General features: G+C 40.9%; 1 protein-coding gene across 2 annotated transcripts; it reads right to left on the bottom strand.

Annotated features, from left to right (window-relative positions):
* Positions 1 to 640: 640 nt before the first annotated feature.
* LOC125889709 (phosphatidylinositol transfer protein beta isoform-like) lies at positions 641 to 22,895 on the bottom strand. Of its 2 annotated transcripts, XM_049577761.1 has the most exons (12): positions 22,811 to 22,895; positions 19,951 to 19,981; positions 16,671 to 16,816; positions 16,301 to 16,392; positions 16,096 to 16,103; positions 14,709 to 14,783; positions 14,531 to 14,614; positions 11,504 to 11,581; positions 8,711 to 8,821; positions 7,292 to 7,414; positions 5,862 to 5,940; positions 641 to 4,255 (listed from the first exon to the last, which is right to left on the bottom strand). In XM_049577761.1, exons 1-11 carry the CDS (start codon positions 22,828 to 22,830, stop codon positions 5,893 to 5,895), a joined length of 816 nt encoding a protein of 271 aa, XP_049433718.1. In that variant the 5' UTR covers positions 22,831 to 22,895; the 3' UTR covers positions 641 to 4,255; positions 5,862 to 5,892. The 2 variants fall into 2 exon arrangements, with proteins under 2 accessions (XP_049433718.1, XP_049433717.1); XM_049577760.1 differs by lacking the exon at positions 5,862 to 5,940.
* Between the last annotated feature and the right edge of the window lie 54 nt (positions 22,896 to 22,949).

The following is a 22,949-nucleotide window of genomic DNA, read 5'->3' as shown; positions in this document are numbered from 1 at the left end:
GTAGTGATAATTGCACAATAATTGTTTAGTTTCTTCAAAATCATGATTACTTTTGTTTATGTTCAGTTTGGACTTAAGTGACTGTTCCCGGTCATATTTTTTTTTTTTTTTTTTTAAAGATTATTTTTATTGGCTTTTTGCCTTTGACAGGACAGAGGGTGAGATGGGGAGACAGAGAGAGTGGGGACTGACATGCAGTGGGGGGCTGTGAGCCGGATTTAAACCCGCAGCTGCTGCAGCGAGGCAGTGCCTCTGTACATGGGGTGCCAGCACTATCCACTACGCTACCGACGCCCCCCCAAGTCATATTTTTTTTACTTACATTTTATATCAATATATTTATGGGGGTAATTTGACATTGAGCATATTTGATTAATGATGTGTCCTACCCAATAAATATTAAATCACTGCCTTGTTGTGAAGACTGCATCCTAAGACTGTATGTACATCTACAATCTAAGGTTTCAAACAAGGGTATAAATGGGATAGTCAAAGCTCTCTTCATCCAAACTATTCTCCATTGGTCGCAAGGAAACATGAATGCAAAAGGAAAGTAGTCTCATCACATCACCTTTAGGCCTGGCCTTCAATCTCCAACAACCACCTGTATACAATCAGACAACAGAAGCACAATCTCAAATTATTTTTCAGACGAAATTTATTTGATACTTAGATACAATATGTAGACTTAATGGCACACGACAACATCTCGGAAAGAAAAGGCACAAAATATCATACATTCACTACCATGTCCCCTGAATTTCAAAAGCTGATCAGAAACATTTAAAAAGCGAGCAAGTTCGGAAATTGAACAGTTGCGGATTTCATAAATTAGGTTAAGACTGTACAGTTGCTTTGTGAGTACTTCCTCTCCCCTCCATATCATTGTCTTGACAGATGGTAAACAATTGATTTAGGTTGTTCTTTTTAGTCAATGGCTTCTCTATTCAGCAGACAGAAGGAATCATTAAGATAGACCTGGAAACATTGATTACACTCAAGACCCACTGTTTCAGACTTTTCGCTCTTTGAGACATATGCATACAGTTCCAATACAGTAACAAAGGCTGACTGGTTGTCTTATATACTGTGATAAAAACGAAACAGGCTATATTACAACCACATCTTATCGTGTTGACACTGTTTAACCATATTTCCCACAGATAAGGATATGGTATGGCAAAAGGAAGTCAATTGTTTGGGGTAACTGATGAGCAACAATATCAAAAAAGATCCTCCTGTCGTATTGTTCACCTGAGAAGATTTTGTTGTAAAGTAAGAATGTTGCCTCAGACAATTGCTTCCCAAGTTTCCTATATTACCAGCCTACGATTGCTGAATTCATGTAAACATATCGGAAATCCATTCGCACTCTTTGGACAAGCCAATAACCCATTACTGAGGAAGTGGATCACATTCCCTCATACAATACAGACAATAAAAACATTAGGATCTTTGAACCCACATTATTTCATTACATCGGTCTTGAAAGGAAAATCTGGAAAATAGATCTCTAAAAACAAACCCCACAAGTCCTGTAGCACAATTTAAAGGGACAGTTCACCCCCAAATCAAAAGTACATAGTTTTTCTCTTATCTGTAGTGCTATTAATATGTCTAGATTGTTTTGGTGTGAGTTGCTGAGTGTTAGAGCCATCGGCCATAGAGATGTCTTCCTTCTCTGGAATATAATGGAACTAGATAGCGCTTGGCTAGTGGTGCTTAAAGCCCCAAAAATACATGAAGAAAACTCAACAGCAATGTCTCTTACCAGAAATCATGGGGTACTCAATCCACAGACCTTGTTGTGAGCAGTTTAATGTAGGATCTTTTTTATTTCTACCAAAATACACCTGTCATCCAAATCACAGCACAGGAGGAAGCGTGTATGTACTGCTACCTCACCTGACACCATTGAGCTAGCTAACATTACAGCTCAGCTGAAGAGGACGGCATAAATATTTACATCTCGTGCAGTTACAAGCACAAGCCTCTTGTCCATGAGTAGATACATGCTTCCTTTGGCATGGTGATACAGCTGGCTGGTGTAGTTTGGTAGAGAGAAAATAGTTCCTACATTAGCTTGCACACAACAAAAGTCCATGGTTTATCTTGAGTAAGCGGGTCATGAATTCTGGAACGAGACATTGCTGTTGAGTTTTTTTTAATGTAGTGTTTTGGTGCTTTGAGCACCACAAGCCAAGTGTCCTTTAGTTCCATGATATTAGAAAGAAGGCAGACATCTCTACAGTCGATATCTCCAACACTTGCCAATTCACACCAGAACAATCTAGCTTTATAAACAGCACTAAAGATAAGAGGCAGAACATTCATCTTTCATTTTGAGGTGACCTGTCCCTTTAAGACATTGACACATCACAAAAAAAACACAAAAAAAAAACAAGGATGAAATGAGAACACTTGTTTTATATATGTTTGTAACACTAGTGATAATCAACACTGTTGGCCAGTGCCACATGATTCTGAAGCCTAAGGGGAGAAAGTGCACTGCGGAGTTGAAGAGTTATTAATATGGCGTATCCATCACATAGCTGATCTGAGGCAAAGATGGAAATCTGCAGCCCTTTGCACCAACAGCAGTGTACAGGCTGTTTCGGCTGCAACTTACACATTTTTGCTTGCTGAAGGAATTGCACTTGCTGAGGCGCTGCGACATGTATCAGGAAACATAAAAGGGAGTCACATGCAATTCTACACCTAGAAGAAAATAAAGAGTCATTACAAACACCTTTGCTCATGAAGCTCTGTCCGCCAAGATTTACTCCTAACAAAAAGCAGGCTAATACCTGGTGCTAACCTTTAGGTGTTAGGAAAATTGCCGGTCAGAAACAAGGGAGGTAGCTAGAGCAATAGCTGGCAGCGGAGGTACAATAGGTATAATAGGTCCGATAGGTACAAAGGTCTGGAGATTAAGGCAAGCAGTGTGTGGTGCTGGTGTCAACTGGGCACTGGTTAGGCTGTTGTGGATCTGTAAACACACCTAGAATGAAGCAGGAGGGAAGAGGCCTTTTTGGAAGCCATCTACCTCAGAGAACCAGATGAGTGAGACAGGCCTCTGGGGGTGGGCTGGATGAGGTGGGGCGAGCAGTGCGCTGCAGTTTGTCTTGTGACAGAGGCTGGAGGGGTGTAGCACCATCTGTGGCTGTTTTTCAGTGCAGTTTTTTCTCTGGGGACATCTGTTAGGGAGGTGAATGCCGTGTTGTATGTTATGTGTGAATATCTTCAGAATAGGGAGTTGGGGGGGGATCAGTGGGTGCTGTAAACACTTCCAAAGTAACATCCTTTTAGCTGTTTTAGCTGAACAAGCTTGCATGGATCTGCCCAGCTTGAGCTTTTAAGAGATCAGTCACTGCAAAGGCATCCACACCTGTGAGTGTGTGCGTATGTGTGAGAAACAAACTCACATGTTTATCCTCATGTGCGCCATGTATATGTGTCATATGCATGTGCATGTGGGTTTCTATTAAATCCGTATGAGAGGGAGAGTGAATACCTGTACAGGCATGATTGTCAGTGTTAATAAGATGCAGTGCTTTTGGTAAGGTGGGGTGATGGGGGGAAGGATTACAATGGGCCAAGACGCCAAAGGTGTTAGTAATCTCTTAATGGAGGCTGTGGCAGGAAGGAACATGAGTATGACAAACAGACAGACTCATGCTGGGGAATGCAAACCACTGAGCCACAGTGTGTACAGTTAAGACCGGGGAGGAGACAAAGACGGGTCAGACAGGGCATCATCTTGAGAGGAATGTTTTGGAGGAAAAAGGAAAATCAAAGTAGGACAGAAGGAAATATTTGGTCCAACACCTGCCACTGTGGAATCGAGCCAATGAATTTGCTTTTTTGTAAATGGATCTCTACTGCAAAGTAGCACCTCTCCATATCTCTCCAGAAGACTAGGTTCTTGTCAATAACATGATGCTGATAGCTGGCCTTTCTCTGTCCAGGAGATCAAAATTAACCAGAGTCTTATCAGCTAGGATCGTGTTGGTTTCTAGAAATCAATTCCTCAGTGTATAGAATGTCTATGATTGGGTGCAAGTCAGGGATCTGCTCTATTGATTGCAGGTAGCAGAGCCCCCCCCCCCCCCAACAGCCTGAATCAGTTCTGGTTAAAAAGTGGCACCAAAGGAGCCCTCTTAGCAGTCTCCATCGCTGCTGTCATCGTGGGCGTTTAAAATCCTTTTCATTCGTCTGCAGCACTGGTTCCTCGTACTCCTCCCTTTCTACGAAGCTGTGGGGGAAACAGGAAAACAGTCACCACGTTAGATTTATGTAAACTAAACAGGTGAGAGGCAGGTTTAGTGGATGCTTGAACGTCAGTGGAACCCTTTACAAATGGTTGCTGGTTACTGTGCACAGGTCTGGACTCATTTTTATTCATTATGTATGACTTGAGTTTTACTTCTCGTATCACAAACCATAAAAAATGCAACAAATGTTATTTTGCAAACTGAAATCTTGAGCCTTTCCTTAGAAATCTGCTCCAACAGCCCTTATCAAGCCTCTTGTTTGTCTTCTAGGTAGATAACAGCATCACTTTCAAATTCTCCCACCCTGAGGCTGATGGCTTTGGAAAGTCAATTAGTGGCAGAATCTGATAGCCGAACACCTTAATGGAACGGTTCAAACTAACAGTGCCTCTAAACAGAGGAATAGACAGATCTGATGAAATGGCATGAGGATTCACCCTCCGACTTCTCCATCCTTTTTCCCCATCCTCCCTCCCTTTTTTCTCAATCACAGCACAGACTCCTTCTCAACTGCAGAATTCCATTTGTATGTTAATGAGAAAAAAAGCAGCCATCTTGAAGCCACCCCCCCTCTTCTTGCCCTTTCCTTCCCTCATGCCTCCCCCTTCTACACCAACAGCACCCGACGAGTATACACAAAAAAAGGGAAGACATGACTGTTGGTGCGTCGTCTCCACAATGTGAGTTTCTCATTCACCCAGGGCAGTCTTGAGTGGCAGTCTCTGTATGTAGGCACCGTGTCGTCCCATACAGTCACAACTGTGACCCTGCTAACCCTTCAGCCCAGAGGTTCAGGCCTCGTCTGCCTTCTCGCCACAACCCTCTTTGATGGCATCCGCCTGTTTACTTACTCCAAGGCAAAATGAGAAACACATGCTGAATTGGGCGAGATTTGAGGGGGGGTGCTAAGCACAGAATGCTGCATGTTGGTAGTAAGCCAGGAATGTTTGAGCCTGGCCCACTTTGGCCAGTCCAGCCCGGATTCCTCCCTTTTCTCCTTGTACGGCCAAAAGCTCCCAGACTGATATTTAGAGTACTTCCAAGAGTAAGGTTTACAGAGAATGTGATTCACAGAAATTAAAGCCTGTGATTTAAAAGAGGTCTGTTTTTCTTCTCTGCCTTGTAGTCCTCAAGAAGGAAGCTCTAGTTTGCAGATGCTGGTCTTGCACAGGCCTTCTGTGTATGTTTTTAACTGCTGGCCACCTCTTAAAAGATAGCATGTGTGATTCTGAGAAAAGTTTGCCCAGATGTTATGCCACTTGCATGGTGAGTGGGTACACAAACGCAGCAGGAACTCATACAAACCATGGTAGGAGGTTTTCACTGTGTCAGCAAAACACCTACCGGCCACAAACATACGTCATATTTCTCTGATCTGGTGTTATTGATAACTAATTCACAGTGAGCTACGGAGTTGTTAGTGAAAGCATATACACACACGTGCAGATAAAGCCACAGTGGACTAAAAGCCCCTTCACAACACCGAGGAGTAAAGCGAGAAAGCAGTATAGGCATGCAGCAACACAGAAACCCCACATGGAGCAGAGAAAGCATCCAAGAGACTGGCCTCTACCAGTGGGAACTTACACAGCAACACTCAGACCTACACCTGGCCTGGCTACTCGTCAGCAGCCTTTGTACCTCGCACAGAGCCCTTCTTACGCATCTAGACAAAAATGAAATACAGAAAATCACAGAAACAGGGATTAGGAAGGCTGTGGAGGCAGATTGGACTGGGTAACCATGGAAACATTTTATAAAATGTTAAGTATGTTCTCTCAGTTGTTAATTAAGCATCCTGAGATGTACTCTGAAATGCAATAGGGGTCAAGGAAGTGAAATGTGTACTGCGAGATGACAACAGAAAAAAGCGTGGCAAATTGTTATGTTACTTTTTGGGAAGCCAGACAGTGGTGTTAATGGCAAAATTGGGATGTCATTATCATTCTCTTTCACTGCAATATCTGAGTACTCCACTTCACATCAGTGCAGTAGTTATTATGATCAGGGTATGGAAAAGCACACAAAAGCATAAGTTAAAAATATGATTAAGCTGCAAAACATTTTCCAGCTGCCTTCCTGTTTAATCACGCAAGCACAGTCCTTGTATGTTCAACTTATGTCTACTGTAGGACTGCACGATATGCAAAAAAATCATATTGTGATTATTTTGACGGCTATTGTGATTGCGATATGAGTCGTGATGTTATTGGGAAGGGTAATTTTTGCATTTCATCTTCACTGGAAAAAAAAAAGAAAATAATAATGATGATGTGATTTTTGCTGAGGTCAGGACCAAACAACCATGTTCCCACATCTGGAATGTGATTTGTGGGCAGGAGCATCTTTGTAGCACCACAATGCTTCATTTGTTATGGTATGTCGTGACACATTTTACCTTTTTAAAAAATTGCATCTCCTACGATTTGGATACTGCACTTAGCTACTGTGATTTTGTTTAATTGTACAGCCCTAATCTAATGATTGGAAGACAACAGCTCCACCTGGATAACAACTAGGTGTTGCACAGGTTCATTTCAAGCTTGGGGCAAGTATTAGTCTTGAAAATGTAGCTTTTTCTTTGCGTTTTTGCTTTTCGTCCACACGCAAACTGTGTTTTTACCTCACTGAAAACAATCCTTTTGCAAAACTCGGTCAAGATTCCCAAAAACTCTTGGGCTTTTGATTGACCAACATCATCTTCTTTGCATTGCTTTAGGCTTACAGTTATATCGCTGCCTGTTGTTTAGGCATGCTCTTTACAGCGCTTCAATTGTATTTTTGTGTTTTCATTTTTTTCGTAACAGTGTATGTGTGGATGGGAATTTCTTTGGGGAACAAAGGAGGGAAAAATACCCACGTATGTATGGACTAGGCCTTAGACACAAAGTGCCGGAGGCTGTACGCTCTTCATGTTGGAGACAGTTCTGTGCACGCAACCCATCACTGACCAATAATATGTACATCAGATGCACAATATTCAATTTTTAACTGTGGGCCATTTTTCATGCACTCACCTCTTCCAGCTCCTTCTGCGTCTCTGCCTCCATCCGTCGGATATCATCCATATTCAGCTCCACCCACTTATCAATCCAACAGAAGAGCTGCCGGTGGAAGTTGGTGAAGATCCTCTTCTCTTGCTAAGGGAGACAGTGGTAGTCTTGGTTAGGGCTGGGTGGTATGATTAGAACAAATATTAATATCACATTATTAATAAGAATATATTTAAAATGTGTGTATTCACAATATGTCTGAACAATATGGGAAAATATTTAGTCTTTTTTTTAGAATGATATTGTGATTGCAATTGTTTTGTTTTTTTTAAACGTTCCTTATCTTCTGTATTATTCACTCTACACAAGCTATATTTTATTCTATACTATAACCAACACAACACTGGACACAGTCAGCATATACACTGCTCTTTCATGTGGGCCAGGCCTGTGTGTTATGATGAAATATGATGAACTGATGTAAGTGGCATATCTTTATTTAACTACTGGACTGTAAAAACACCTTCAATCACAGTAGAATATTTAAACTTGTAAATTCAAGCCATGTCAACATGTAATATAACCATCATAACTTAAATGAAATCTGAAAAACAGGCCTGGTGTAAACACACACACAAAAAAATTAACATCTACTGATCTCCAGTCAGTTACAGTAAGAACAAAACAAAACACTCAAGTGTCCACTGACTATGGCTCTACCGCTTGCCTTGTTGCAAAGATTTTGTTAACCGTCCCTGTTTCAGCCTCCAGACAGTGGTCAAGAAGCACACCGACTCTCTGCTCTGATCGCCAACACTTGTCTGCTCTCGGCACATTCACCATCACTCTCTTTCGACCACACACTCACTACAGCAAACAATGTAATACATAGACATGTGCATTGCATTTATACCCAGCCTTTGCCGCTTTTACACATTAGTAATGCGAGCATCAAAGCTTGCGCTTGGCATTTTACAAGTTTTTTTCTTTATCTAATCTCATTCAGATATGTCATGTGGAGCACTGGGCAGCATGTGTGCATGTGAAGGCTATGGGACCAGTTGTTTCAGACTGTTTTTTTAAAATATATAATCGTAGCTTTTGCCATTTGGAAATTGCGCTCTATTACATCACAATGTCAGTTTGAACAATTAATCATTCAGTTGTAATTCGCAATATGAAAATTTATGTAAACTGGCATAAATTACATGTGACAAAACTCTTTGTAAAACAGGAACATAATATGATCATATCATCACGATACATTTGTACTGGAAGTCATAAAACAATAAAACTTAATTATCACCCCATGTCTTGTTAAATCAGACAGTAAAGAAGCAAAGAACTGCTTTTGCAAACTGGAGCTGTCAGAGCTCAAACGCAACTCCAGAGCCAGGAAAACTGACTGTGTGAAGTTCAATTGTGTCAATATGTCATTCTAACCTCATGGATGAAGCCCTCCACTTTGTTCTGCAGGCCCCACCACTTGAACTTGACTGTGACCAGTTTGTAGGCACACATCTTTGGGCAATCAGTCTTAGCAGCCAGCTCTTTCTGTAAGGAGAAGAACAGAAAAAAGAACAAGACTTACAACCCATCACTTTTTAAAGCGCAGCATCAGAATAAATAACACAGTAACAAACTTGACAGAAACTTTCCAATGAGAGAATAATCCTAAAAACAGCAGAAGGCTGAGAGAATATCATTTTAGACTAATCTTGGCTGCATTCAAAGCTGAAAATCATTAATACATAATGCTTTGGGTATGGAGCTTGCTGAAATAATTATCAATATGAAGATGTGCTGTGCAGAGATAAAAGTGCCCTAATCTACAACACACTTTCTAAATCCATCCGCTGCTTGCACTCTGCCTCCCTCTGAAGAAGAGAAGAAAAGAAGGAGGGGGGTTGGGGCAGAGCAAAGTGGATAAACTCCAGATGAAGGGACCATTTCTCTGCCTCCGCCCTGACAGCGACACCGTTCCCGACAGGCATGCCTTTGTGGCCATGGAAGGCAGATAAAACGGTGCTCGCGAAGCGATAAGGGCGTCGCGGTGCAAAGCTGGTTACATTATTAACACCTAGGACCTCCTCGCCCCCAGAACACACATACTCTCCCTCCGAGAACACCTGTTTAATTAATCACTTCATTCTGGCTCGGCATTCCAAGAGAAAATGCCACAGACCCGCCTCAATCACCCTCATCCCACTGCTGTTTGATGCTACGATCATGGAGGGGAGCGGGAGAGGGGAAATGAGAAACATTTCTAAATTTGCAGTGGGTTTAGAAAAGTTGTCATCGCTAAAGGAGAACTTCACATGAAACGGATTCTACATCAAAACACTTACGGTGACATTTCTTCTCTCCCTCTCTGTGCCCCACTCAAAGGAGCAGAAGTTTTCAGAAATACAAAGGGTACCGATATGCAAGCATGTGTGCATGCAGAGATAGACAAGAGTTTTATTGCTCTGAGAAGCTGGCAGAAATTGTGCCTCTGTTGTCACATAACTACTTTTTTTTTCACCTTTTCAAAAACAGTCTTTTTCCATGTCCACAGCGGACGGGAAAGTGATCTAATTAAAAACACAAAATAAAAAGTTGTGCTTCTTTATTCATACTTTTTAAAAGCTGTTTGGCTGCCTTTGTTCTGCAAAAATTCTTGAAGCAGAGGAAAGTTTCCCATGGTGAACTTTGAGGGCTCCGCTGCAGAGTAGAAATTCTCTGTGCTCTAACAGTGAGCAGGACCCGTTTGTGAGGCTGCGGGGGTAAGGCAGGGTTTAGAGGGGAAAGCAACAAAACTCCTGACAAAGTTTCTCATCTTATTGACTTATTACTCTCTATCAAAAGTACATCAGTCTTTATACGGAGCTGCTGCTTGTCAAATTTAGAATCAATGTCCGTACGCAGTTCCTTCCCATTTCTGTCTTCATCTCCCGTCACACACAAAGTCTGGCAGACGGAGCTCAGAGTAGAACCTTTATCTGACCCGGTGACGAGAAATTTCTATTACATCCAATTAGGGCTGAGAAAGAGGTGATTTGTCTTCATCAAACTGAAGCCTTACAGTTCTGCAGACCCCACTCCAGCTCTGTGCTCTCCTGTGCACAGAGCTGTTCTGATTATTACAGACAGTGGTGCTGGTGTGGAAAAGGACTCTTCAATGTGAAAGAAATCTCTACAAAATTAAACAAAAAAATAAAAACACAACGTAACTGTTCAAATATTCGCCCCCTTCATGTTACATTTAGTAGTGATGTTTCTAGCCTACAGCGTTGGGTCTACGTGAATACGCCTGCATCCGTTTTGCACATCTGGACACTGCAATTTCTCTCCATTCTCCTTCTCAGGCTCTGTCAAGTTGCAAAGGGACCATGAGTGAAAAGCATTTTTTGAGTCCAGCCACAAACTCTTGATTGGATTGAGGTCTGGACTCTGACTCTGTAACTCTAGGACATGAACTTTTTTTTTTTTTTTTTTTTTTTTTTTTTTTTTTAGGAATTTCCAGAGTAGCTTTGGCTTTATTTTGGGGGGTTGTTATCTCCTTGGAAAAATAAATCTTCACCCAAGTAGCAGTTCTCTTGTAGACTGCAGCAGGTTTCCCCTCAATGATTTCCATCTTTTGCTGCATTCATTTTGCCATAAGCCTTCCAAGACCTGCTGCAGAGGGGCAACCCCACAGGATAATGCCGCCGCCACCAAACACCAGACAAAAAGCTTTTCAGACCACTGAACTTACTTCCACTATGTTTGAGAGTCTCCTACATACCTTCTGGCATCGCTCGCCAAAATGGGTTTTATTTTTAACAGTGGGTTTTTATTTGTCGTGGGTTTCTCCAACAATTCTTACAAGCGTAATGTCTCCCATCCCAGCCATTGAACCCTGTAGCTTCTTCAGAGTTGGCACAGGCCTCTCTGTGGGGAGGACAGACTGCTCTCGACAGATTTACAGATGTTCCATATTCTTTCCATTTTATCATGACCGACCTTACTTTATTTAGTACTTTGGAAAATTTTTGCACAGAATTATGCAAGGTCTTGTGCAATTACAGTGGCGAAGTATGTGAAAGCACAGCTGCAGGTCTTATGTGAATGACAATGACCAGGTATATGGCCCCTTCTTTTAGCGTGGTATAGAAGGTTAGCTGGGTTGAATCTTTGTTTAGTCTCCAGTGACATTAATTGCCACTTGCGTGTGAATGTGATATATGTAATTTCCTCAGCTAACAAGTACATTACCTTCCAGGTGGGCCCAAGGGGTCCTCTGCCGGTCTTAGCTGACTTGAACTTGGCAGGGTCCTCATCCAGCTTGTAGTCCTACAGAAAGAGCAATTTCTGTAATTAATACAATACATATCACATTATATTTAGCTGTTAACAAGCGGAGGTAATCTGTATGACTGATTTTAATGTTTATACATGAATAGTGCTACACCATGACTTGAGCAATAGATAGGCGCCTTGTTTTATTTGGCAAGGAAGTATGAAGTTTTTTCCAATTTTTGAAAAAAAAAAAAAAAAAGAAAAGAAAAGAAAGTATGTTAAGATATACAGGGTCACATAATTCCAGTTAGCTGCCATAGATGGAGAAATAGATGGAGCGTGGGGGAAAGTAATGAAGAAATGTACCTGATGATAAACAAAACAACACTTATCGACGCATTAGAGCAACTACAAGAAATAAATCTGCAGTTATGTTATATTACGTGGACGTTTATCCATGGAAGATTAAAGTAACGTTACCCCATCATTACACACAACAAAATTCCACAACTTCTCTAAAAATTAAAGAATTTTACTAATTGCATGACTTTCCAAGGCCTGGAAAACACAACTGTGAAATTCCATGATCTTCCAGGTTTTCCATGACCATGGGAAGCCTTAATAAAGACATAATTTTAGTTTTTTAAAATAACCACCAATTTCATATCGGCATTCAGTAGGTTATAGAAATGGCGGCGTGTTTGTCCTATGCTGCTGTTCACTCACTGTGCTTTAAACGAAGCAGCACAGCAGTCACTGCTAGTGAAAGGCCAAAGAGTACCGCACTCATTCTCCAAAACCTGCCACCCCCCTGGAGATAATACCATGCAGCAAGGCCAGAGCACAACTCAGCCTTAAGTGGCAAAGAGATAAAGGAGTGTCTATGGAGCGCTGATGCCACCAGCAACATCTGTTTAATTAGGCCAGCGTTGGTGCCAGTTCATACATGATCGTGCTTGCATCTACCTGAATGTATGCTGACGCAAGTTTCTGTTGCTGCACACCAGTACGTGTGTGTATGCCTCAGTACAGCTGCTCTGCGACAACACTCCCTTCACTATGCATACATTTTTACACAAACAGACACACAGAGTCATGTCATGCTAAAGCTATTTAAGTGAACTAACCACTTATTCCCCATTGCATGGATGGATCTTGGTCCCATGGCAAAAAGATTTTTAAAGCATATAGAAACATACTGGGCGCATATGCCAAGCACATGAACACATGACAAAGCGGACTTTATAAAACAGGCGAGAGAAATAGTAATTCAAATAAATGAAATGGCTTTCAAATTATCAACAGCTCAAGGGCCCAGCAATTTTAAATAAATCATGATGCGCCTGCAGCTAAAAGCTACTTTTCAGGGCTATCGGCCAACAGGAGGGTGCCAAACGTGTGGAAAGAGATAGAAACCCACCCTCACACACACACACACACACACACACACACACAATAATTTGGCTGTTTTAATGCTGAGAGCTCCATCACTATAACAATACACTGTGCTGCACTAATGAGGTCTGTGAATCGATATGCCGTGGTAGACGAAAAGGAGATACTCCACAAGTAAAACAGTGTGTGTTAGAGTGTGAGTGTGTTTGTGTCGTGTGTGTATTTGTCTAGTTCCGGCATACGAAGCACTGTGAGCCTTAATTACACTAACAAACTCATCGGTGCTGGCGGTACGCCCCAGGCCCTGCAGCCATGCCTGAGGCTTAGGGCTGATAGGGTCCTCAGACACAACACACTCCTCCAGCAAGGCAAACACCTCCGCCTCGTTAACTACCCACCACAAACAAACACGTACACACACAGAAACTGATGCTTCTCAGCCAAATAGCCTCACATTCTCAAACACACACACACACACACACACACACACACACAGAAATGAGGCAATGTGATGTCAAATAACAGCAATAATGTGTAACATCTTCAAATAAGATTTCAGAGATTTCATGAGCATCAAAAACTCATATTTATATTTTGAAATATTATTGAGGTAATCTTGAGATTCTCAAATTGGGTATATACTTCTTAAATGCTTTAAAAACCTTTCAAGCATGTGTTGAGATGTTAGATAATTCACGCTCATTCAAAGCATAATTAAATTAATAAATCAATCTTTTCCAACTGTCCAAGGTGATTTGCTGCCAGTCCTTGCCTTCCACTGTCTGCCAGACAGGTGTGTGTTACACGGTATTTCATCTTCTGGTAATACACTTCACTAAAATACTGTATAATTTGCCGCCTTGGATCCACTAGCTCCAATACAGATACGACATGTACATCGAAGTATTCCAGCACTGTTTAGTGAGTGGGTTCAAAGGCTAAAATAAAAATAACTCTGCATTGCTAAGCAAGTTCATTTTAGTAGAGAAGTAGTGAGTAGAACAATTAATCAATTAATCAGATGATCAACAGCATATCAGTCAAATCCGATGTTAATATTTCCAGCTGGTTGAGGTAGTTTGTCAAATTAAAACGTTAAACATTGGCAGCTTCTCTAAAGTGAAGATTTGAAGGTTTTTCTATTTCAAATCATTTTTAAAAAACTAATTTTGAGTTTTTAATTGAATGATGTGGTCCTCGGCTCTGGGAATTTGCAATGAGCTTTTAGTCATTTTTTCCTGATGTATTGATAACAAAAAAAAAAGCATACAAAAACTGTATGCTGATCTGTTGGAAACATACAACTTTACAAGTGACAATACTTATCAGTAGTATTTCTGTTCCTATTTATTGATTCTACAAAATATCTGAAATCAATAAACACTGACACTGTCTCCACAGAAAATTACTTTTTTTTAAATGTTCAAAAGTAAATGAAATGACAAGATCACTGCTCATCAAAAATACTCAATAACCCCATTAGAACATCCCTTATGTAAAGTAGATTGGATTTGCCAGAAAGCTTGGTAATGATCAGATCGTCCACATGAAGGCGCCAAACAGCGTTTTATCTTACACTGGAAGTGTGCCAGAGGAGTTTCTACTTACAGTATTGGACACTTGACTGCTGTCTGCAATGTCAATGGGCACAACAGCTACACTCTGCCATGTGGAATTGTCTAGTTTGTGCACCTGAACAACCAAACAAAAAGCATTAGTAAGACGAGCGTACAAACTTAAATCTGATGTTCATACTTGATGCTTGATAATATGCAGAAGTACTCACATTTTCTTGAGTTCCAAGGTCTGGTTTGTGCCATGTCTCAATCTTAATGCAGAAATCATCTTTCATATACTCATTCTACAGGAAAGAGTCAGGGTATGATAAGATTTTACAGAACCGAGTACACAGAAAAAACGCAGAAACACTATATACTGAAAGAATCTTTTGAAAATTTTAAAGGACGGTTCACCCCAAAATCAAAAATACATCTTTTTCCTCTTACCTGTGGTGCCATTTATCAATCCAGATTGTTTTGGCGTGAGTTGCCGAGCATTATGCTGCATCTCAAATCAGATACTTCTGTACTTGTACTTACCATTTTGAGTGCATAATTGTGTTCACACTGAGAAGCATGGCAAAAAGCAGTGCACCATGAGTACCCAACAGGTACTTTCATAATGGGTAAAACGTCAAGTGTGGAATGTTGGACATTTCTCACTCTCAGTGGTCGCCATGTTGCCTACCGAGCAGACGGGGCAAGACCACATACACATTTCAAAATTGTAACGTGTCAGCTGACTACCACAGTGAACACCAAAGCATTGTACAAATATACATGTGCAGTTTTTTTATTGGTTTTAAGCCATCAGTTTGTTTATTGGGTTAATTCTTGATAAGTTGGAACTGCAAACAATAACACAAATGCTAAATTTAAGAGGGGCACATTTTATCATCTGGCACTGAAGCTATGCGAGTTGTGGCATAAGCTATTCCATCTAAGGACATAGTTACATTTGGCGTTTATGCATGGGGTGAAGTGTCATATGTTGTAATGCCCTCTGAGGCACGTTGCGATTTTTAATATTGGGCTATATAAATAAAATTGAATTTAACGTCTGTGTACTAACAGAAGCATCCAATTTGAAACACAGCATTGGAGATATTGGCTTTGAAGATGTCTCCCTTCTCTCATATGTAATGGAAATAGATGGCACTCGGCTTGCGGTGCTCAAAGCGCCCCCAAAAAAGGTGAGCTAGGTGGTGCTAGGTGAACTAGCAGTAGATGCATGCTTCCGTCTACGCGATGTCGGTTAGCAGGTGTAGTTTGGTAGAAAGAAAATACTTCCTATATGAAACTGCTCACAACATGATCTGTGGATTATCTTGTGTAACTGGATCAGGATTTCAAGAAAGGGACATTGCTTCTGAGTTTTTCAAATGTATTTTATTGGCACTTTGAGCACCACAAACCTGTGGTGTCATCTAGTTCCATTATATTTGAGAGAAGGCAGACATCTCTGAATCTCTCAAACACTCGGCAACTCACACCAAAAGAAACTAGACTGATAAATTGCACTACAGGTAAGAGGAAAATTATGTATTTTTGATTTTGGGGTTCACTGTCCCTTTAAGAATTACAACAAAACAAAAGCCATTTAAGGATACCTACCGTCACAACTGGATCAGGGATAGGCATGAGGAGAAAAGGGAGGGGGAAACCACAGTTAGATATAAAAATAAAACAAATGTTATAAATTCACATCAACAGAAAACACATGGCTATGATGCCAGTGACACAAGTGTATTTAACAATGATCAGGACTAAGGGTTTCAGGGTAAAGCAAAGGTAAACTGATATGGGGAGGGGAACTCACTGGTTCTGCAGTAGGGGTAGGCATTCCAGGCTTTTTCATGGAAAACCAGAGAGCCTTCAGGGGCTATCATCTTGACAAATGCTGGGACTTTACTGTAGGGTGGGTAAAGAGGATGGGAACAGGTTGATGTACGTGGAGAAAGGGAGAGGGCAGACACATTGCCTCAGTTATCAGAGATTCTAGAGGAAATATTGTGGAGGTGGAAACCAGAACAACTTCAAATGCCTCACAACTAAAGATAAGACAACACTGCCACTGCCTGGCAGCACGGAGCTATTACACTGTAGGAAGGAAATGATGGGATCAAATAGTCTGATTGAGAGGGGTTAAAAAAAAAAAAAAAAAAAAAAGACAAAGAAAAGACACATACCTCTTTAGGTGATAGATTTTGTGTGTATATTGTCCTTTCTCGCCTTTATTTTCATAGGGCTCATTCTTGAGTACCTCAATGCCCTCGCCACCACCCGTCTCATTTTTACTTGCTTCGGCCACTGAGAACAGCTGTCCCACTTGATACTGTAACACGAAAAAACAAAACCTTAACACAAACCACATCAGTCACCTACAGTACATCCAGAAATAGACAGTTATAAATAGTATTGCATTTTAGCAAATTTAAGTATTTTTTAATACAAGCTGCATGTGAATCCTGAACCTGAATTACTGGTCATATAGTCTGAGTGGGCGGAAGTTTGCTGCATAGATCAGCCTCTCATTGGGCGGAACGAGTCACCCGCTGAAGTCCTGCCCTACCACCTCTGGTTGTGCAGCAGTTTTCAACCGTTTTCAACACGTCCTTTACTAACTTTTGCAGTGTTTGATCTTGCAGGGATGTAGCCATTTTTCTGCCATGGTTCGCGTCCTGTAGGCGATATTTTTGTGGGCGTGTTACACCAAAACCTGTTTCCCCCGGCAATATTTTTGCAAGCGCACCATTGCTGTGGCACCGCCCAGAACGACTGTGATTGGTTGAAAGAAATACAAGCAGCTGGGGCGTTTTTTTCTCTAATCTCACAGTGAGAGTCAGCCCAGCCAGACCTTTCTTTTCTTGAGAAAGGTCTGGTGAGCGAGACTACTGGTCATATTATGATGTTAGATAGACATGCATTCTCTTTGCATTACATCTATATTTTTCAGTGTTTAAGGCCAGTGGTTCCCAACCTCTCTTTACCTATACACCCCTTAAAAAGAAGCAATGTCTACCTCATCACTGACTATTACTAAGTACATGAAACGAGCAGTTCAGAAAAAAATGATGTTTCCTTTTCAGCCTGTTTCGTTAGGATTTTTAAGCAGCATTGTACGATAAAAAATGCTGAAATGATAGAAAAGAAAGAAATGTAATTTTGTGCTGCAGAAATATTTTTCTTTCTTTTTCTTTTAAATATCTTGTGACCCCTCCCTCCCCAAGATTTATTGTGGCCCCTTATAGGTTCCCAAAGCCCAGGTAAAGAACCACTAGGTTAGGTTACAGCCCTGAGTCATACGTTTATGTTGCGATTGTAGAGGCACAGCACATGCATGACTTAATTTGTGTTTTAAAACCGAACATTTTATCTAATAATAACTTAGCAGGATGTGTCATTGTCATGCTGTCCTGCCAACGGATTGCAGATTTACACAACACGCCAAGAAAAACTGCTGCAGAACTCAATAGTTAAACAAGTTTGTGTCTGACCTGTGGTGTGAGAGCAAGGGTCTTTTCCCCCCAATTATACCAATGTCTTTCCAAATCAAATTCAATGAAGAGCAGCCATAATCTGGACAGTGTATTTGCATTTCATTTCTAACCCCACAATTTGCAGGCCAAGTTAACAAGTGTTGCATGTTGTGATGAACAACGGACGATAACACAGAAGGGTGGATGTTTGCTTGTATTTCAGCTACCAGAGCTCTAAACAGTGCTTCTCCCAATCTCCCCTAAAGAGAGCACTTATTCTTCAATTATTTGGACTTAGCTTTAAAATACAGCACTAATTGCCAAGAGATTCTATCACCATATAAGGCAGCAGGGTGAGAGTCTGTGTGATTCATGACATAAACCTTTATAAACACAGGGAACAAATCCTGCTCTACATAAGAATTACAAATGATCCCTTTTTGGATGAGACTGTGTTGCCTTAACTTGCAACCAGAAGCCAAACAATGGAAATGATAAGACAGTAGTGCATTAATTATTCACAGCCTTTAATCTTTGTGAGGACAACGTAATTATGTGGAAGAAAGGTGCATTACAGAGACCTCTTGTAATTCCTATTAACCACCATTCAGTGACACGTTTTGAGCCAAAATAAAGCATCAGGTTCTACTGCATGTGACAGTGAGACTGACAGCAAACATAAATTGAGGTGCAAGTGTTAATTTATTCACATAGACTTCTTCAATTAAAGCTGTAAATGGTAACTGTCATAAAAAAAACCTTTGTCAAATTTGCTAAAACTGTCACTATATCCACACAGTAATACATGAGACAGATAATCTGTTAGTCCTCATAGCGCTTCTAATAGCATTTGCAGAATCCACAGAGGACTCTCCAACACAGCTGTCAATTATGTCAATCACTGCTCTGGAACTCCAGTCAAACTGTCAAAATAGGTAGCGCTGATCAAATATGAATCAAAATTCCGTCACAGAATTGCCTACTTCTCACCTCAAATGTTTTCAGAAACACTGTTTACTGTACTGTTTAGCTATAAATTGAGAAAGTTTGCAAACCAGCCGTTGGCCACTACATTGAAAGCAGTCAAGCCAAAACAAAGCACCGTCCACAACCTGGAGCAAACTTTTTAATTTCACAGCCAATCAGTACACTAAAATATGTTTCTGGAAACATTTGAGGTGAGAAATAGGCAATGCAGTAACAGAATCTTCTTTCATATTCGATCAGTGCTGTTTAGTTTGGCAGTTTTTTTCTCCTACCCAAAATGCACTGCACTCTACATCACTTTCTCTCTTTAGTTTACTTCCTGGATAGTACGTTTGCATTTCCCACTGTCAGCAAACCGCACCAGGGTTCACTTGCAAGTGAACCGAGACCCCAAGTTTTCAAGCGGACCAGGGTACTCTCATTTGGTCTGCACCAGAGTTCGAATAAGTGTTCACACCACTCCAAACGAACCGAACTATCCGTGGAAGCGGATCAGGGTTTGTTAGACCAAATAGTGCATGTGAATGCGTCCTTTGAGACTCCTTGGCTCTGATTGGTTGTTTTCCTTCAGCTGCGGTGGATTCTAGCAAATGCCATCAGAAGCACTATGAGGAGGAGGAGGAACAAGTTTTTTTGTGTCTTTCTTTAACTGACTATCTGACTCATTCACTACTGTGTGTGGATGTAGTGACAGTTTCAGCAAATTTGACAAAAAGTTGAGTTACTGATTGTAACCTTAAAAGTGAAAGTCGATCAGTTTTGTGGCTTCCAAAATAATGTAGGAGAGCAAAAAGGCTAGTATTTCCAATCCTCTGCATTGACTGGCATTGATTGCTCCAGTTACTTTACTTGAGCTAAATTTGTTGTCATTTATAATGAGGAAAGACATATGTTAAAAGAACAAGACATTAGATGGAACCCAGAAGTTCTAAAATGAAAATAGAAGTTATTTACAACATGACTCATTTTGTCAATGTAATAGTAAGGAAGACTGTTTACTTACCTCCTCAACACTACAGGGTAAAACCACACGGCTGCAAAAGAAAGAGAAGTGTGGTAACATTCACACAACACTTGCTTCTCAAAAACACTGCTCAACAAGCACTTCTGCCAGAAGCACAACAATTTTCCTTTAAAGTGAACTACAAGTGTAATATTACCTCCAAAAATAACATCACACTCAAGGACGGAGCAGAAAAACATGTTTCAGTTCAAACCATGGTGCAAAATGAAGAAAACACTAACACATTATGAAAAAATTAACCATTACAAAGAAAGCTGTAATGCCATGGCATTGGCCAGGAATTAGTAATAACCTCAATAGTACACAGAAACCTTCTCACTGCTTAAGAACAGGAAGCCAGTTGTGGTCACTCTTCCTGAGGTAAAAAGTGAGGTAAAACCCAAGTGTGACACACTGCTGACTTCAGCACTATGAGAGGAACCTATCACTCAAGTAAAATAGTTAGTGCATAGTAAAGCTGAGACTGAATATGCTCAAGAGTGTTAGTCAAAGAGGCACAAAGTAAAATGTAAGCACTGAGCCATTTTGGGCTGAACACATTGCTTAAAAACAACAAATGTGCTACAAAGACCAGTAACAGTAGGTACTGCTGTTTCAAAAAGAAAAGAAAAATGGTATCTGCATGTTTACTTGACAAGATATTCAAACGTTACATACCATATTTACCGTATGCATGGTTAACATACACCGCAACTTTCATCTTCGTGTCTCAACAGATCTCTGCTTCAGGGTGTGGCATGCCCGAACCAATTGCATCAATTACTCTGATGAACATGAAGCTTCAGTCTATGACCACTAACCACACAGTGCAACAGTAAGAGAGAGCAGGCAGAGGAAGTTCTTTTAAAGTATAAATCTGAAGCAATGCTGTATCCCATGCTGACAAATCTCTGGCTGCACTTTTTCTACTCTTCTGCTCTTTTAATGATATTGACGATGAGCTGTGGGAACCCATGACAATGACATTTTACATTTTGTCCAGAATTAACACTACTCTATTAACTTGTGTTCAAGTTAGGTTAATCTTCACAATGACAACCACTGACGCAAGGTTTGGTGATGAGTGACGTTTACTTTCCCCACAATCAAGGGCACAGGGCACATCGTGATGGTTCTCATATTTGTAAAATGAACTTGACAAGAGCATACAGAGTAGTGGTTGTAAAAGGATGAATAGCATTTGCTACAGCACTTTAGAAGAACATAACACGGATGTGGACACATATGGTTGGTGAGTGCTCCCTTGCATTTGCGCAGGTTATGCCAATTTCAGGATGTTATTGCCATTTTCTGTTTCTACATTGGCCCTTTTATGGAATTCAGGTCATGCAGTGCTGAGGTGCAAGTGTATTGCTAATCATGTTAACAGTAATGCTGCTGTGCAATATTTATGGAATTAGACGATTCAGTAACGTGGTTTTACATGATATAATATGCATACTGTATTTCTGTGGCATGCAGAACCCAGAATCCTTGTCTGTCTATCTGTGCATCAAGTCAAAATATCGACATGAATACCAAACAGAATGTTGGCCTTAAACTAGATTTCACAGATCAAACCACTGACCATAAATCATGACACTGATCTTTCTATCATTCAATCAAACTACATGAAATGCATTAACCAGATCAAGGACTTGTTGTAAACTTTGCTGATCTGCTTAATTAAGTTTGCTGGTATTTGTTTATATTACTTTCCAGTGTACAACCTTTTCTCTTGATCTATAAAGCTTCTGTTTTTATCCAACTACCAAACAACCACTAATCCGATTTGTCAGACTTCAGTCACGTTCCTGTGCTACACGACGTCATCTTATATGAACTGGAGGAGGAGAAATTGAAAATAAAAGTAAGCCTCAATAGACACAAGGCATGTTAGTCATAGACACATTATATGAATATGATGGGTCCAGCACCTCGTCTTTAAAAAACGCAAATGTGATGATGATGATGATGATGATGATGATGATGATGATGGTAGATGGCTATGAGGGGGAGCAATAATTTTATACCACACTTCCTGCCTTGATCAAAACGCATTCATTCCTTTACTGCAGGAGCCACGGATAAAAACTAGCACACTTACATGTCCCAATCCAACAGGCACACATTTGGGTTTAAAACTAGACTACTGCCGTGGTTGGACATGTTTTTCTGACTGCTAATGGCTACATGTCAACACCAGCATCTTTTGATCCAACTTTATGACTCACAGCTAACAGCTTGCTAGCGTAACTATACTACCACCGCTAGCAGGCTTGTTGATTGAAGGAGCTTGGTTTTGACACAAAAACCAGCTGATTCGCCTATTAATCAAAGTCTCTTATCTTAGGTAAGATAAGTGGGCGCCACCATGCCTTTGTGACAATGTTGCAAAGATAACAATAGCAGTGCTAAGTGATTTCCATTCACGTTAACGCTATACCGTTAGGTTAGCTAGCATTAGCATATCGTGAGCTACAGTTGGCTTCGTAGCTTAAGTTAGCTTAAGTTTTACAGCTTGAAAGCGCAAACGCCGTCTCACTTTTAAACACATGTGCACAACCCATAAACTGAAGTGCTCAGAAGCTAGCTAGTTACAAGTGAACACACGAGGAACTGTAAGATAACAGCAGCTGTCACACAGTGCCGTGCCGCTGTCAACGCCGGTAGGCCACAGCAGCTCTTAAGCAATCCCACCCTTCCCTCGTGTGTCTGACACACTGAGACAAGATGAAAAGTTTTCATTAGTGTCAAACCACTGTAAAAACCGCCCTGCCTAGCCGAATCCGCCATTTCAAGCCGCATCTATTTCAATATGTTCACAAGAGAACAGTTAAGACACAAACATCGCACTTACTACTCCTTGATGAGGACCATCGTAGCTTGTTTCTCTCGATACTACCGTTACTGCTCAGCGACCGCTGATTGCTGCTGACGTCATGAGCTGCTGAGAGGGGCCCCCGGTCCCTCCCTCCGCGAGCGGTGATTTGCGGGAG

This window comes from Epinephelus fuscoguttatus, linkage group LG6 (genome assembly GCF_011397635.1).
Source record: "Epinephelus fuscoguttatus linkage group LG6, E.fuscoguttatus.final_Chr_v1".
NCBI classification, from domain to species: Eukaryota; Metazoa; Chordata; class Actinopteri; order Perciformes; family Serranidae; genus Epinephelus; species Epinephelus fuscoguttatus.
The sequence above is the reverse complement of the archived record's forward strand: the minus strand, read 5'-3'. Positions and strand labels throughout refer to the sequence as shown.

Coding starts and splice junctions, on each gene's coding strand:
- LOC125889709 (XM_049577761.1), bottom strand. CDS start 22,830: ATGGTCCTCATCAAGGAGTA. Junction 11,582..14,530: donor GCAGTCAAGTGTCCAATACT/GTAAGTAGAAAC, acceptor CTCTTTCTGTAG/GACTACAAGCTGGATGAGGA. Junction 8,822..11,503: donor CCCTTGGGCCCACCTGGAAG/GTAATGTACTTG, acceptor TTCTCCTTACAG/AAAGAGCTGGCTGCTAAGAC.